The following is a 15,885-nucleotide window of genomic DNA, read 5'->3' as shown; positions in this document are numbered from 1 at the left end:
ATGCTGACCTGGCCAGGCTGCTGCATGCCTCTGGGAGCGTCCCCATTGCTCACTGGCTCCCAGGACCCCAGGAATTCAGCTGGCTTGCTGCCCGAAGCTGCAGACTTGGAGAGAAGCCTCCCTCACCCTCCTACCCAGGGCATGGCTGGGGAGGCGGTGGAGGGAGCACCAGGGCTTGGCAGATGGCGCAGCCTTGCTCCTGGGGAGCAGTATTAGTGTGAAAAGGGGCTGGAAAAACTTTTCCTGTGGAGAAATGCGGTTCATTTGCATCTGCAGCCCGTTGAGACTGCAGCTTGCCCTAAAATGGGAGCATGGGCACAGAGGAAGAGTGACTAACCCCAGAGTTGGTGTCTGAGTGCTTCCCCCCCAGCGTTTATTTTGCTTTTATTAGTGCTGCCTGGAGAATGGGCGGTGTTGGAGTAGCTGGATCTGAATTCTTCAGGCCTAATTCAAACCAGCATCGTGCACAGACTTCAGAGCGAGCATGCCAATCCATGGCCTTTCGGGTGCTCTGAGAGAGATGTGTTGTTTTGGCACAGGAGCATGTGAAATAACTTTCCGTCCTCTTCGTGGTTTGGGTAGTGAGCCCTGTGCTGGGAGCCAGGGCAAGCCATGCTCCTGTTAGCAGAAGTTTACAAAGATGTGCAAAGCAGGGGCTCCTGTGACAGTCCAGCAAAGGTTTCAGGAGGCTGAACTCACGGTCTTGTCTCAAAGGTCTCAGTGTCAGGGGCTGTTAATCCCATGGGTGCAATGTCCAGCGTGGCTGGACTCCGTGCTGCCTGTCATGGCCACCAGTCACCCCCACGGAACTGTTACTGCAGCCCTAGGAGGGGGTCTGGGCTGCAAGGCAGGAGATCCCCATGCTTCTTGCTGTCTGCCTCCCTCCCTTCCTGTAGCTTTGCTTGCGTAGAGAAAATTAACTTCCCCTTGCACTGCTGAGGATTGCAAGAGCTTTTAAGGCTCTTTATCTTCGCCCATGACCCCTGATGATGGAAGTGAGCACAGAAAACATGACAGAGCTCTCACCCTGCACCCTGAGCATCTCCATTTGCTCGAACCCCTGAGCTGGAAGGTGTCTCGAGGGTGGGTGGCAGGTCAGCAGTGTGGAAAGGGCTGCAATTTTTTTTTTTTTTTTTTTTTTTTTGAGGGAAGTCCCAAGTGCTGGAGCTTGTCCAGCCAGGTAGGAGAAGCCCTGGGGGTCTGACTCTGTGGGCCATGTAAGCTTCCAACCAGCTTCTAATGTCTGGTTCAGTCCCACTGTAAGCAACCTTGTTTAGGAGGAAATTTTAGTCTCAGATTAAAAAATAGCAGAACAAACACACAGAGGCTCCCCCTGCTCTAGGGCTGCACTGCAGAGAACACCCATGCCTGTGCAGTGGAGATAACCCATGAGCGAGGGACGTATGACTTGAGTCTCCACCATACGCTGATTTTAGGACCCCATCTACAGTACTTGTTTCTGGGCATGAAACTGCTGCCAGTTGGAATGGGACCTGGCTTAAAAAAAGGCCTTAATTGTCAGCGTGTTGACCTTGCTCTCATTTTCCTGCTGATTTTTGTTGGACGGAAACTTTACCAGTGATGATTTTTATACTTGTTTTCAGCTCAGTGGAAAATGTTCCGTCAAACTTGGACTCTTCTTCAGGAATGAGCCATGAGCCGGTGTCTGGGGGTGTTTATGAGCTGCCTTGTTGAGCTGAATGTCTCAGTCATTTCAGTGTTTTGCCTGGGAGAAAATCAACTCTTGGAGTTACACAAGAGCAGCCTGAGAGCTCTCATGGCCTTTTCAGGCATCCCAAGGCTTGTCCCATGTGTAGCTAGCTCCAAGGCTTGGGATTGGCAAGCAACAGTGCTAGGCATCATTTCTCCCTTTCTACTTGAGCTGTGTAGTGCTTTTATTTTTCACCTATGCCTTTTACTGCCCTGCTGAGCCTGGTGTGCATCTCTGGATGCAGTACCATATCAGAAAAACCCTGTGCTGCGGCCCTGCCTGGGCAGGATGCTCCTGGTCCTCACCTTTCCCTCCCATGACCTGGTCCCCTCAGCTGTCTGTCCTGCCTTGTTTTTTGGGACCCCAAGGCCCAGCGCTGTCAGCAGGATGAGACCATGCAGTAAAGTGCTTGCATACTGGCATGGTGACCATCACTGTGGCTGACTAGCAGTCTGGTGGTGGGTCCTTGAGCGCTGTCAGCTCAGCACAGGCACTCAGGGAGATACGGTTGTTTGGTGGGGTAGTCAGCCTAGCAGAAGAGGGTTTTTTTTCCTGTACTTACAAGGCAGCTATCGCTTCTGCTTCCTGACATCAAGGAAATGTTGTTGCAGTCCCCTGTGGGGACTCATCCTGCCCTCCCTGTGGACCAGGGAGCATTACCTCCACATCCACCCCCATCAACGGAGCATCTGGGAAGGGTGGAAATGCCTCCAGCTGCAGCCAGACAAGAGCTTCAATCCAACAGCCATCAGGCTGTGTTTTCCCCTTGGCCAATGTTGTAACATCCCTTATGTGGGTGGCGTGGTGGGAGCTCAGCATTGCAGGGGACAGAAGGTGCACAGTAACGCCTGCATGATTGTACCTTGGACCCAAAAGGGCCTTGAGTTTGCTCCGTGGGCTGTGAGGCTGGTGGTGTGGAGGGACAGTGGGCATCCAAGGTTTCCTGGGCTGGGTAGAGAAAAACCCTAACTGTTATTACTCTCTTTCTCCCCCTTTGAAATACCATATTTGTTTGGCTTCTTTCTCTAGGACCTCACAGGCCCTTGCAAATAGGAAAGGTTAAAGCCGTGAGCTTCCCAGGGCGAAGCTCTGCTGACTGTGTAAATGCTGGGCTGCCAGAGCTCTGGAGAGCAAAATTCAGGGCTTTGCATGACTGGGATCCTGTGGGTAAGAGGGCAGTAAGTGTAGCAGAGGAGTTGTAATTCCTGGCTCTGGTGTTCTCCTGCAGTGACTTGCAGTTGCTTGCTGGCTGCTGCCTTGGATGGGGAGCAATGGCAGCGAGTGGCCTTTGGTGTCTCTGCAACAGGGAACTTGTCCTGTGGAGTTGTTACCTGTGCAAAATTAGCTCAGCTCCAAATTCCCCAGAGTCCTCCCTGCTGCAGTCCCCTTTCCTCATTCCCGTCCCTCCTCAGCTGTGGAGCAGCTGGTTGCTTGGAGGGGTTTGGGCAGCGGCAATAAGATGCTGTCCTTGCTGTCCATCAGCAAAGAAGCTACTTGGGGTACAAAACCTTTCCTCTGGGTGCTGAACTTTTCTAGCTGAAAAAACTTTTCTTGAGGCCACTGGGGGCTTCTCTTCTCCATGTCTTGATGGAGCTCAGTTCTGGGGCAAGGCTTGGTGGAAAAGGGATGGGGATTTCCTTGGGCTTGGGGGGAAGATGTCACGGAGGAGGAGCTAGTCAGCCCCATCACTGCCTGCGGCTTCGTGACTTGGCACGAGGAGGGAGAAGCAGCATGGCTGGGGGAAGGAATGGGCTGAGATGGAGGCGGCTCAAGAGGATGTTGCTCTGAATTCGCTTTGGCCCCAGGGTGGTTGAGAAGCCCTCCGGAAGGTCACATCATTGTGCAATGATGCATGCTGCCCATTTGTTCAGCAGCAAAGGGGTGCTGGGACCTTGGAGGGGTGAGAAGCACCCTCAGGGCCAAGGGACAGTCCTCCAATCCCTGCCAGGGCTCCCTCACTGTCTGTTGGTCCTTCCTGAGCGAAGCCCCGTGCCAGGCACTTTTCCCTTCCACTTTCTGGTTGTACCCATCATGTCCCCTCCTTGCTGTGGTGAGAGCAGGTGGGTCACATGCTTTCTGCAGCATTGTCATTGTGTTTCCCCTGGGTGCAGACCTGCTTTCATCTCCTCCGCCAGCCCCTCTGAACCGCTGTCAGCCCATGGCATGCTTGTGGCCATTGCCCTCCCTTGTTAAATTAAAATCAGTGGAGATCATTAGCAGCAGAACACGTGCTGTGGCCTGCGGGCTCTTGGCTGTGGCATCTCGGGTGCGGCGGTTTGTGCTCATTGCCGTTCCCACCACGGCCTTGGCTCCTGGCTGCATCTCCTAGGGGAGATACTCACACCCAGGGTCAGAGCTCACTTTCTGCTCCCTATCAGGCATGAGCCGAGGTCGTGTCGCTGCAGCGTGTCCTCTGCACATCTGTCCTTAAGCCTAGGAGAGGAAGAGACCTTGCAGCAGGGTGGACAGGAAATAGCTGCTCTGTGACAGTTTTGGGATGGAAAAATTTAATACAAGGGCAAACAGAGCCCTCATCTCCAGGGGCTGTGATCAGAGGTGCCCAGCGAGGCTTGTGAAGGTCTTCAGGGTGGCCTAGAGCAGTAGTGAGCTCCTTGGACGCCCTGGGCTATGATGAAATCCTTGTTTGGGGGCTGGAAAGGCAGCTCTGCGCGGTTGTTGTGTTGTTGTGTCTTGGCCAAGCCAGGAAACGCCCTGCTGTGTTGAAACACTACCAAGCTTGGAGGGGAGAGGGTTAGTCCTGCCAAAAATCAGGTCAAAATGCTCGCTGCGCTGCTGGAGGCAAGGCTGGACTGGAGGCAGCCAGGTCTTGGGATAGGCTCCTTGGTGGCCAGCTTGTCCCAGGCAAATGTTTGCCCCTAGCTGGGAGCCCAGGGGAGAGTGCCAAGGCACTGCAGTGCAATGCCGCTGTTTACGAAATGGTAGCAGGGCTTAATTCTGCTCCTACCTGCCCAGTTACCTCCATTTCCACCTAGTTGCCAATGCTGATTTAAGGGGTTTAAGGCCTTTGCTTTGTTCTGCTCCAGGAAGGCTTGGCTTTTGTTGCTTTTTAAAAGATATTGGAGCAGTTGATCCCAGCTTTGCAAGTTTGGCATGTTGGGTTTGGACTGTCAGTGGCTGAGAGTGCTGGCCCATCACCTTCCATCATCTTAAAAACTTAAAAAGCTGCAGATTCAGGCTTCATATTCTGCTTCACGCTAATCTTCAGAGCCCTAACTGCCTCCAGCTGCCTTTTTTCTCTTAGCAGCTGCAGAAAAACCCGCAGCCAGCTCAGAAAATGCCTCAAACCTGTTGGTACAAAGATCTAGATGTGGGTGGAGCTGGTGCTATTGCATGTGCCAAGTTCAGCTAGTGCTCACACTGTGCTTCAGGAGCCTCACCACCTTGGTTCATCTTTTCAAGGTGATTCCTTCCCTTCCCTACAGAATCTGGCCTAATATTTCTTGCCAGTTCTTCCTCTTTGGTGACCAGGAAGGCTGAGTGGGCTCTGCTCCTCAGCCTCCAAAGGGCTGTGTCATCATACTGGGCTCAGCTGGGTGGCTCAAAGGCAACATCTGCAGCAAGAGAGGAGTTTTTTTGGGATGGTCTTCATAGTTCTTGGGAGGGATCTGCTCAATTGTAGCATTGCCCCAGAGGAGAGCGTCTGTGGGTGCTGTAAGCTGCTTGCCAGCAGCATGGTCCCTTGGAGCGATGTGTCACAACTCAGGAGTCTGCTGGAGACACCTCTTCTTTGTCACTGTCACTAGAGGGAGAGCATCTATTGGGGTCGAGAGCATGACCGCACTGTGGCTGCTGCCAGGGCAGAGTCTCAACTGGGTTATTCTTGCAGGTCCACTGTAGCTGGCTCGTGAATGCACTTATGTAGGTGTCTGCATGAAGGGAAAAGATGGGAAAATGGGCTCCTTCACCCCAGTAACCCTGTGGGCTCCAGGTGCTCTGGCATCGTCCCGCCTGTTGAAATCTTGCTTGGGTCTGCTCTGTTGCAGGCATGCTGGTGTGGGTGGCTGCCTTAGCACGGCTGCTGCGCAGGGCTTTCTTGATGAGAGGAGCCCAGGAAAGACCTTGCATCCTTTCCACACATGGTCTGTCAGGTGAAAATGGCTTTTAAACCATTGCTGCCACCTCTCTCTCTGCCCCAGGGCTTGTCGGAGCCTGTGCTTGTCAAAGGTGTGCAAATAACTGCCATGGGAATTCACTTGCTTTGTCAGAAGCTTGGTCTGGGACACAGGGTTTGGCTTTCCAGCAGGACGGCCTTTCTAGCCCAGGCTGGGGGTTTGGGAGCCCCATCCCTGGAACAGCATCCTGTGGCCTCCCCAGCTCTGCATTTCCAGCACGTGGGTCTCCTCACTGGCAAGTCCACTGAGGATAAAGGTGTGAGATTCATCCCTTTTTCTCTCCCCCGTGCCCCCCCCCCTTTTTTTTTGTGTGTGTGTGTGTGTGTGTGTGTGTGTGACTCATGCCCGAGAGCAGGTTGCAGCATCTGTTAATGTGGTGAATGAACGATCAATGTGTGAGCTGTTGCCAAAATGGGTGTAGCTGGTATTTTAAGCTGCGTGGAGCCCTTGGGGTTGGTTTCCCCTTTGGAGGACAAGCCTGCTTTCCCAAGCCTTGCATTGCCTCTAGGTATTAGGTTCTCCGTGCAAGCCCTGCCGAAGATGCTCTTTCCCAGTTGGAAGTGGAAGAGGATTTACAGCAAAAACATGTTTCTTCTGCCCATCCTATGCACGTTAAGTTGTGCATTAAGTAGCTCCCCAGAAGCAAGGGCACCAGGGGAACCTGCGGAGCAGCTCCTTGGTGTCTGTTGTGCTTTGCAATCCTGCAAAGTCAGCTTGGGGCTTGGTTTTTTTTTAACTTTTCTTGGTTTCTTGTGCATCGGGTCAGCAGATCACTAGCACTGCCTCCTCTCCCATCCTTGCACGGAGGCCTCATCCCCTAGTCTTGCTGTGCCTGGGCATTGCTGGCCTTTGCAGTTCAGGTCATTCACTGACCACAAATGTGGTTTATTGGCTTGTTCACAACTCATAGGATGCAAAGCTTGGACGCTCTGGAGTGTAAGCAGATAAATATAGCTGAAGAGATCACTTTCCATCTCCTGCTATTGCTATCCCCATTCATAAATGTTTCATGCTCCATTTTACAGCTCTTTAAATCTTCCCTCCTTTCCTCTTCCTACCCGACCATCCTGCGCTAGAATTGGGAAGACCTCTGATCTTCTTAGCCTAAATTGATTTGCGATGAAGTTATTTGCTCTTGTTGTCATGCCAGCACTGTCCTGGTGGCTGATAGCTCTTTTCCATCCCTGTTGTCTACCCTGCTCCTAAAACTGTCCTCCTCCATGCCATCACACCCCCCTGCTTGCATCTGCCAGCTGGCACAGAGGCCATTGGGGCAGATTTGGGGGCAGTGGGGTGGCTGGGCAGCCATCCTCTGTCTCCTCTGGGTACAGGGTCAAGAAAAGTGCCTGTTGGGGGGGCTCCCCAGGTCTGGGCCACCCCAGTCCCCTCCATAGCCAAGGGGAGGTGCCAGGTGCCAGGGTCTTGTGGGGTACAGGTCCATCTGGGAGGCAGGAGTGAGGATGCTTGGGACCCTGTTGGGATGGACCTTGTGCATGGAGGTGCTGCCGGATACATGTCTGGAGCAGCAGCTCCCTAGCACAGCCTGGGTGTTGCAGCAGGCTTGCCAGTGAATTCTGGACACAAGCAGGGCTGGTTTTTTCCCCAGTTTTCATCATGCTTTGCAGGTTTGCAGACAGTTCCCTGCCGTCGAGTCCCACTGGAGTGACAACATCTCTGTTCCTGGCCTGCGAGTTGTGGGACGAGCCCTTCAGCAGGGCAAGGATACGGTAGAGCATGGACGGCTTCTCTGTCCTGGGGCAAGTGTGAGTCAGCGGTGGGATTTTCTCATGTGGGTTCCCGGTTGTTCTGTGCTCCATTGGCTGTGGTAATCCATCACTCGGAGCACCAGCACCATGCCCGTAGCTACATTCTCTTGTGCCCCTCACCGCACACAGCTCCTGCTCTTAGTTTCTGACATCCCATTTAGCCAGCATCCTCTTGAGCAGCTGAGTGGTCATGTCAAAGCTGGAACCCATTAGAGGAGCAGGGTTGAGTTGCTTTGTTAGCAGTGAGCTGAATTACCTAACGAGCTGTGGGGGGTTGGTTTGTTCGAGTTTGGTTTTGAGCACTTCGCAGAGGAACGTTTGGAGAGATGAACTTCTTCCCACCTCAGCCGCTTGAGCCCTTTCTTCCCCATCACAGGGAAATCAGCGTGTGTTTATTTTCCATCTGTGCTTTTAGCAGCTAACAGGGATCACCTTACAAAATAGGCCATCCAAAACCAACACAAAAATGAACCTACGCTGCAGAAAAGCTTCCCAGTGCTGGCGGGGGAAGCTGAGTCAAAAACACGAAGCCAGACAAAAAGCACAAAATTCCCCAGGGTTGGGTTGTTTTCCACCCTATGCTTCCTTTCTTGGGTAGGTGAGCTTCCTCCTGGCCCGATGTGACGTGCATGTTTCTGCAGGGCTGCTTCAGCTCTTGTCTCACTGCAATGCCTCTTTGCTGTCGATGCCATGCCCATCAAGAAGGGGTCGTGCCAGGAGGAGCGGTGCCCCTTCTGCCAATACTTGTGTTTCCCTTGGATTGCCTTTTCTTTGCTCTGTCCCGCTCTGTCACTGTAGGGGCCCAAATAGTCTTTAATTAAAGATTTGGGGCTCTTGTAATCCAGGCTGACCTTGTTGCAGGGATGAATCAGCAGTAAATAACAGGCTGGTGCAGTCGGGGAAGAGGCTTTGTCTCTGCATTGGGCTGTCTCTTCCTCCATACTGCAGCTCAGGTGGCTGAGTTGTGCAGGGCAGGAGGAGCATTTCTGCTCAATTTGAGGTGAACCTCGACCACCCTGACAACACTGAGTGGTTTTGGGAAGCTTTTGGGAAACACCTGATGGCTGAAGCACTCTAGGAATGCTCTTAGAAACGCTCCAGCTGTGCACCCTTCCCCATATGCATCCGTGAACGCTGCAAGTTGCTGAGGGACTTGGCTACCCAAGAAAACTCTCTTGAACTCACTGCTAGTAAAGTGCTGGGACCAGTCTGAGAATGAAACTGGAGAGCCATTGCTGAAGGTACGCAGGGTGCATTGGACAGGTCTATTGAGGCAAGGTAGGTCCAGCTGAGCTGGAGGGTGGATGGAGATCTCTTGGACATGCCAGTCAGACCCACAGGAGAGCAAAGGTGGTCCTCCTTGGAAGGACCCACATCTTCCCTGAAAGTAGGGCAGGATGGTGCCCTGATGGTGCGTGTGGCATCTGTAAGAGCTGTGTTGTCTGCGCTGCCCTGCTCACCTGATCTCGTCTCATCCTGGTGTCACTGGGCTTCCTCCACTGTGTGATGTTGCATGCGACTGTAGTAATCCTGAACCAGTGAAATGAGCTTGGGTCACTCCAGGGCTTTCAGATGCCAACCTGCCAAGCTGCTGATGGGTTGGGGGCTTCAGGTTTGGGCTTGGTTTTATGCTGAAGGAGTTGCTTGATGAGGAGGGAGATGTGGGAGGGACAAGGTGACAGAAAGCCTCAGATCATGGTCAGCTTCGCCTTTCTGTTAAGGGTTGGCTCTGTGTCCTCCTGGTCATCCCAGATGTCTATCTTGGGACGTGCTTGGGCAGCCCACGCAGAGCAGGTGCCTCTTAAGCCCAAATGAGTTTTCTCATTGACTAGAGGGAAATACTGTCCAAGCATTTTCCCCCTGTAGCTTGGATACCCAACACAAGGTTTCTAGAAATGGGGGCTCCCTGTGCCCCCCACAAACAGTCATGTGCAGCCCAGTGGAGGACAAAGAGCAGAGGAAGGGGGATGGTGTGAACCAGGTGCTGACCCTGAGCAAATCCATCCTGTTAGCACCCTCTGTGGGGTCATTTTGCCTCCTTAACAAACAGCTCCTGTGCTCTTGTTTCCATGCCAGAGTGTTTTTTCCCTTTGCTCAGCACTAGCTGGCTTTCTGGTATGGGATGCTGTTGGAGGATGAGGGAAAGCATGTGTTTTTATGGGGCCTGGAGATACAGCAGCGCCTTGTGTTCTGCTCTCCGTGCCTCCCTTGCTGCTCCAATTGATCCCAGCAACAGCAAATGTAAAAATAAATGCCGTGCGCTTTCTGCCTTTCCTCCCAAACCTGCCTTTTGGCAGCCGAGCTGCGTGGCTTGCCGTTCTTGACTCTCAGTGGAGGCGAGTGGGAGGAGAGAGGAGCCTTGGCACAGGGAAGGGTTTTACTGAAACTGTCTGGAAGCAGTTTGGATGTGCTGATTCAACACGGTGACCTAAATGAGTGTGCACAGCCATGTAAGGGGGGCTGGGGAGCCCTCCGTCATATATCAGTGCTTGTGAGCAGTGTTACAGCAGTGGGATGTGAGCTTGCAAACCCCCAGAGCATGTCTCGCTTCCCAGGAGCTGCCCAAGAGCTCACAGAGGACTCCAGCTGCTTCCCCTTTCCGGGGTGTCTGTGGGGAGTTTTCTGTTTGAGGTTTCCTCTTCTGTCCCTGTGTGCAGGCGTGGCTTGCTGCTTCCTTCCCCCTGTAGAGATCCCCAGGGCCTGGGTGCCTGCCTGCCCCTTCCCTGCTGCAGCATATTCTAGGGTGATGCTGGGAGAAGCCCTCTGCCTTTGGGGGGACATGTGCCCAGCATGGTGCAGACAGACGTGCTGGACCCGTGGGGCGTCCGAGGGAAGAATATAGGTTTTTTTAGAAAAAGCTAATTGCCTGAGCTTGCAGCACGTGTCTTCAAGCTGGCTCAGGCTGCGTTCCCTGGACGTGTCACGTTGGAGATGTCTCTGAGGAAGCTTGGCTCTCCATGTGGCCAGGGCTGAGGTGTCTCAGCAGAAGCATCACCTTCAGGGAAGGTGAGTGGGTAGCTGCCAGGTGGAAAGCAGCGGTTCTCCATGGGGCAGAAGGGCATTGATATGGGATCAGCAGGCTGGGAAGCAGCGGGTTTCATCCTCTGCTCCGTGTTCAGGGGGAGACCTGTTTCCAGTTGTAGGGAATGAGGAAAGGAGCGCAGACTTGGGCACCAAGCATGTCTCTTGAGCTGGGAGCAATCCTGCTCCCGATCACCACCAGCTCTGGCACCCAGATAAGACAGCCTGTTTAATTTAAGGTTTTTTTAACTAGCAAAGTCTGTGTCAGACTGTGACCCCTCCAAACCTTGCTAAGAACAGCACCCGAGGAGCAGGTTGCCAGAGGTGGGTGGCTTGTCCTGGATGTCCTGTGTAGCGAGGAGCTGGACCCAAGCTGGTGGCACCTTGCTCAAGAGAGGCCTCCAAAACGCCTCAAAAAGGTGGGTCCTTGCAGTCCTGGATCCCCAGTGCTGGACATGCTTGGCTGGCTTCCTCAATCTCACCATGGTCCTCAGTGCCAGCACCTCTTCCACAGTCTGATTAAAATAACCCAGTTAAATTTAGAGCAATTGTTCTGAGCCTGAGCTGCAAAGCTCACAGCTGCTATTTCAGGCCTGGAAAAGGGTTTGTATGGGCAGAAGCTGGTTTGTTTCTCCAGGTGTATCTTGAAGTCCCATTAAAGCATCTCCCTCTGAGACCTGGGCTCAGGTGGCCCCAATCCAGAAACCCCCTACCCAGGGCTTACCCCTGAGGGCAGCTTGTGGACAAAAAAACATGGGAAACTGAGGGGTGTGGGATGGGGTTAATAGTGAGAAGATGCCATGGGAGTTTGTGTTTAGCTGGGCTAGGACTTGAAACCCACCCCAATCCTGCTCTCCTGCTGCATCCCAATTGAGGCAGTGTTTGCATCTCCTGTTTCCACTGGAACTGATTCATAAAAAAAAAAATAAATTACCCAACACGGAACAACTTAATCCTTCGAAACACTCCTCTTGTGCCATAAATCTAGAGCTCAGCCTAAAATAGCTCAGTTCCCTGTTTGAGGTGTAGTCCCCCCCGTTTGCCGACTGCTGATTAGGTCTTGGGAGCTAAAATAGCTACTTAATCCAGCACCAGCATAAGCAGAGATTTTTCCTTGAACAGGCGCTTTTTGAAGCAGATCAGGTTTTAAGGATTGTTCTTTCTGAGGTGGTGCTGCCGAGCACCCAAATTAATTTTAATGACTGCAACATTATAAGTGATGGGACAGGAGATGCTGAGAGCTTATCTGTGTGAGCTGAGCTAGTGCAGAGTTCTTACAGGCTGTTACATCTTATCATCCTCAGAAGCTCATGCCTTTCCTTATGTTAATCCACCCAGATGTTCTCTCTCTATTTTTTCCATGGGATGATGTAAGATATAAAAAACTACTTGCAAGATTCCCCTGCCCCCCTAAATGATTCAGCCCCCAAATCTTTCCTCTCCCAGCTGGCAGGCTGCTGCAGCCCTTCCCTTTTGAACTTCTTCCAGGTCTTGCATCAAACTGAATAACATAGTATTTGATGTGCTGTGGCCACAGCCTGTTCCAAGCAGCCTTTTCCCCAGCGCTCCTACGGGAAGTGTCTGCCTGACTCACCTGCTCCTGCTGCCCTAATTGCTCCCTGGCAGCAGATCAGACTGGGTGTCTGTTTGTCACTGCTGGCTTGCTGTAAGGAGTTAATGCTGCTTTTTTTCACGTTGTTTTTTTTTCTGCATGCCTAGATATTTTCAAGCCTGAAGTCAGAGTACTGAAAATTTTGCAGTGGGCATCGTATGGGGGTGGGATAAGCAAATGGTAGAACTAGGAGTTGGTTCACTGGGGATTTAACCCTGTGTTTGTGCCCAGCAAAGTCCCAGGTGCTGTCCCTCCTGCATTTCGGTAGCATCTGAATTGCGTGGTGAAAGACCTGGGTGCTTTCAGATATGCACTCGTGTTTACTTATCCAGGCACCCCAGCAGGGGATTAGGGGTTTTGTGCCCCATTCCCAAGGTGTGGTGTAGGCTCTTCAGGCTTTCCAGCTCCTCCCTTCGTTCAAGATGCAGTAACTTCCCCAGCAGTGATGCAGAAACTTCTGGAGTACATGGTTGAAATTTTATCCTCACCCTGGTGATATCAGTATGGTCACACCCATCTCTATCCCTTCACATTTTCCTTCCCTTTTTTTTTTTTTTAATCTTTTCAGTGACTTCACTTTACAAGTGGATGTAAAACACTGCTGAGGTTTTTATTTTCTGAGAATTCATTGGGAAATTGTTAATCCAGGTTTAGAAATTTTTTCTACCTTCCATTGCTGTGTGTTCCACCTATGAAGCATGTCATGGAGAAATAGGGTCTGTCTTGAACCTTCAGGTTTCCTTGTGCCTTGTTAAGGGAAATTTTAATACTTCAATCTGGGAGGGATCAGAGCTGCTGGAGCAGTGGCTGTGCTAGAGATCCACTTGTCCTGCTGCAGCCGCTCTGGGAAGTGGCACTTGAAACCGAGGCAGAAAGATGGAGCATCTCCCAGCAGGAGAAGGGAGCAAAGGACCACTGGGTTGACAGCAGTTTGGGGGAAGAAATGGTTCCTTTGTGGCCTGTGTTTTGTGCTGCCCTGTCTGAAGCTGGTACCACAGTGAAATGAAGAATTAGAAGGTGCCTTTGGACATCTCTTGCTTTAGTGTCCTCTCACCCACCATTCGTTCCAGCTGGCAGGAGGCAAGACCCCTCTCCCCATCGCATTCCAGGGGTTGTTCTCTACCCTGCCAGTGCTCAGGCTGTTCCCTGCGGAAGGATTGGGCCTTAAATGAAGGTTGCGAGGTTTTTTCTGCTTGTGCAGTGAATGTTTTGGAGACTTTTTCCATGCTTCTCCATCTCCATGTGCAAAGCTACAGAGCAGAGTCTGCGTAACAGGGTTCATAGCGGTGAGCATCCCCCAGTAATGTGCTGCAGAGTCAGTTGAAGCTTTTGTGCTGGTGGATATGGCCAGTATCTCCTTTGGGATCTTCTACCAGCCCCACAGGTGTGGTGCTGGGCTTTGGCAATTGATGTGAGGAGCGTTAAAGTAAATGGCTTCCCCCCCCCGCCTTGGCTCAGGCTCTGGCTGCCTCAAATTTTACAGGCATTTCAGCAGAATTGAAGGTTTGGAGGAGGGGAAGGCGATGAACGTAAAGGTGTGCTGCATCCTCTGCCATCGCATCGGGTCGTTGCGGATCCCAAAGCTGTACTGCAGGCTAGAGACTGCCATTGGCCGGCTGTGGGAATGCAGATAGTTCCCAAAAATCCAGCAGGGTTGGGTTGGTGGGTAGTGTAAGTGCTGTATGGCAGCTCCTCCTGCCCATGAAGAGCTACTGGGATGCAGCATCCTCTAAATACTTGATGCAAAGACATTTCTAGGCAAACTTCAGCAACTTTATTTAGGGTGAGGCACGGAAGGTCTGGAATAAAGTTATTTTAATGAATGTTGTTGAGTGCCTTTGCCATTACGGTACTGTCTCTGACTTGAAAGGATTTGTTCTGAGTCACAGGCTCTTGAATATTTAAAACACAAGCAAGCACTGTCTTTTTTTAAACATGGGCTTGCAGCAATGTATCAACTGACCATACAAAAATTTGGCCACCGGTAGCTTTCCCTGAAATGTACAGCAGTATCTGACACCAGGGTGAGCGAGATGGCGTTTGACAGGTTATTTAGTGGAAGGACAGTATTTAGTATTAGGACAGGGATGGAGACAGAGGTCTTACAAAGCTGCTGCAGTTCAGAGAGGGATCTAGTCCTGTGCAACACCTCTGTCTCTGACTCAGGTCTTAGTTGACTTCTGAGGTGCTCATGCTATCTGCCACCCAGCAGCACCCTCCCTGAGGTCTTCCTGGCTTGTGGCTCTTGGAAATGACGGAGGGGCCTTTCCTTTTCTTTCCTCTCTGGATCCAGGTGGCACAAGCTACACTCCAAGGCTGGGAAGAAGGAGAAGGAGCGTGGTGAGATCCTGGTGAGCATCCAGTTTACGCGCAACAACCTCACAGCCAGCATGTTCGACCTGTCCATGAAGGACAAGCCACGGTCACCCTTTGGCAAGCTGAAGGACAAGGTAAAAGGCAAGAAGAAATATGACTTGGAGTCAGCCTCTGCCATCATCCCCAGCAGCATGGGCGCCCTGGACATGGAGGATGACTACGACATTGGGGGCAAGAAGTCCAAAGTCAAGGGCTTCTTCTTCAAGAATAAGCTGCGCAAGTCATCCCTAACGCAATCCAACACCTCCCTGGGATCTGACAGCACCATCTCTTCTGCCAGCCTGGGCTTGGCTGCAAATGTTCCTGAGGTAACCAAATCCCCGAGCAGACACAGCAGTCTGTCCACAGAGCGCTCTGGTAAGAGGATAACAGTTTTAATTCCCTCCCCCCCGACTTTTTTTCCTTCTTTTCTTTGTAAGGGACTGTTGAGGCTTTCTTGCAAATCTGTTAACTAATTGCTTACCTAAGAAGCAACATCCTGCACAAACCCTTGGAGACCCTCTGTGTGCTGGCAGTAACGTGCTTGCCAGAATGGGGGTAGATGTTCAACATTTTGCATCTCTTGCTGAGCCTGTACAGAAACAATCTGACTTAATGTTGATGCTGCACGTGCTCCCTGCAGCACATCACGAGCTTGCGGGCTACAAGGGTTCCTTAACCCCCTAAAAGCAGGTCGCTAACACTGACTCGTAGCAATAAGCCCTTGGGAGAGGGCTGGGTGAAGCAGAGCCCATTGCTGCTGTGCTGCACTGCTGCCCGCTGTCTAATGAGATGCCTCCGGCTTGGAGGCAAAACTGAAACAGTGACCGGTTCCTGGTGATTAAAGCAATCTGAGCTCTTGGTGCTTGCAGAGCGGCGATTTCCAAACAAAAAAGGCCCTTGTAGTGAATTAATTCTTGCCATCTCTTGAAAACAAAATATATAATTAAATAGTTTAATTGGCTGGAGACAGCAAATTCCCACATTGGGTGAGAGTCCCTGGCTACGTGCTGCTTCTCACCGTGTTGGTGAAGCCGCCCACGTGATGCCTCTCAGTTTCTGCTGGGTGACGTTCCCATGTGCAGCCAGAGAGCGAGTGGAGGCACCGGTCTGGCCCCATCATCCCCATGTTGTGGTGAAGGAGACAGCATTTCTGGCTAGGAGGGGAGAGCAGTTGCGTACCACCTGAAGTCCAAGCAGTCTTTCTCACTGAGCTCTCCGTGTAACCCCAAAAGTCTGCTGAGTGTTAGCAATACCCACAGGGTCAGGCAGTGGGAGGGAGAAGCA

The 15,885-nt window shown here is 52.0% G+C and overlaps 1 protein-coding gene across 3 annotated transcripts in view; it reads left to right on the top strand.

Moving 5' to 3' along the window:
* The window catches only part of RAB11FIP5 (RAB11 family interacting protein 5), a 46,418-nt gene that overhangs the window by 5,190 nt on the left and 25,343 nt on the right, over nt 1-15,885 (top strand). For 2 of the 3 annotated variants that reach the window (XM_080379527.1, XM_080379529.1), the window contains exon 2: nt 14,537-14,976. In XM_080379527.1, the coding sequence (XP_080235653.1) occupies nt 14,537-14,976 (440 nt within the window). Of the gene's footprint in view, nt 1-6,182; nt 10,617-14,536; nt 14,977-15,885 lie in introns of those variants that run through there. The other variant, XM_080379528.1, reaches the window with a different exon arrangement.

The sequence above is a fragment of the Falco punctatus genome (genome assembly GCF_963210335.1).
Source record: "Falco punctatus genome assembly, chromosome: 1".
Taxonomy (NCBI): domain Eukaryota; kingdom Metazoa; phylum Chordata; class Aves; order Falconiformes; family Falconidae; genus Falco; species Falco punctatus.
This window is presented reverse-complemented; position numbering and strand designations above follow the sequence as displayed.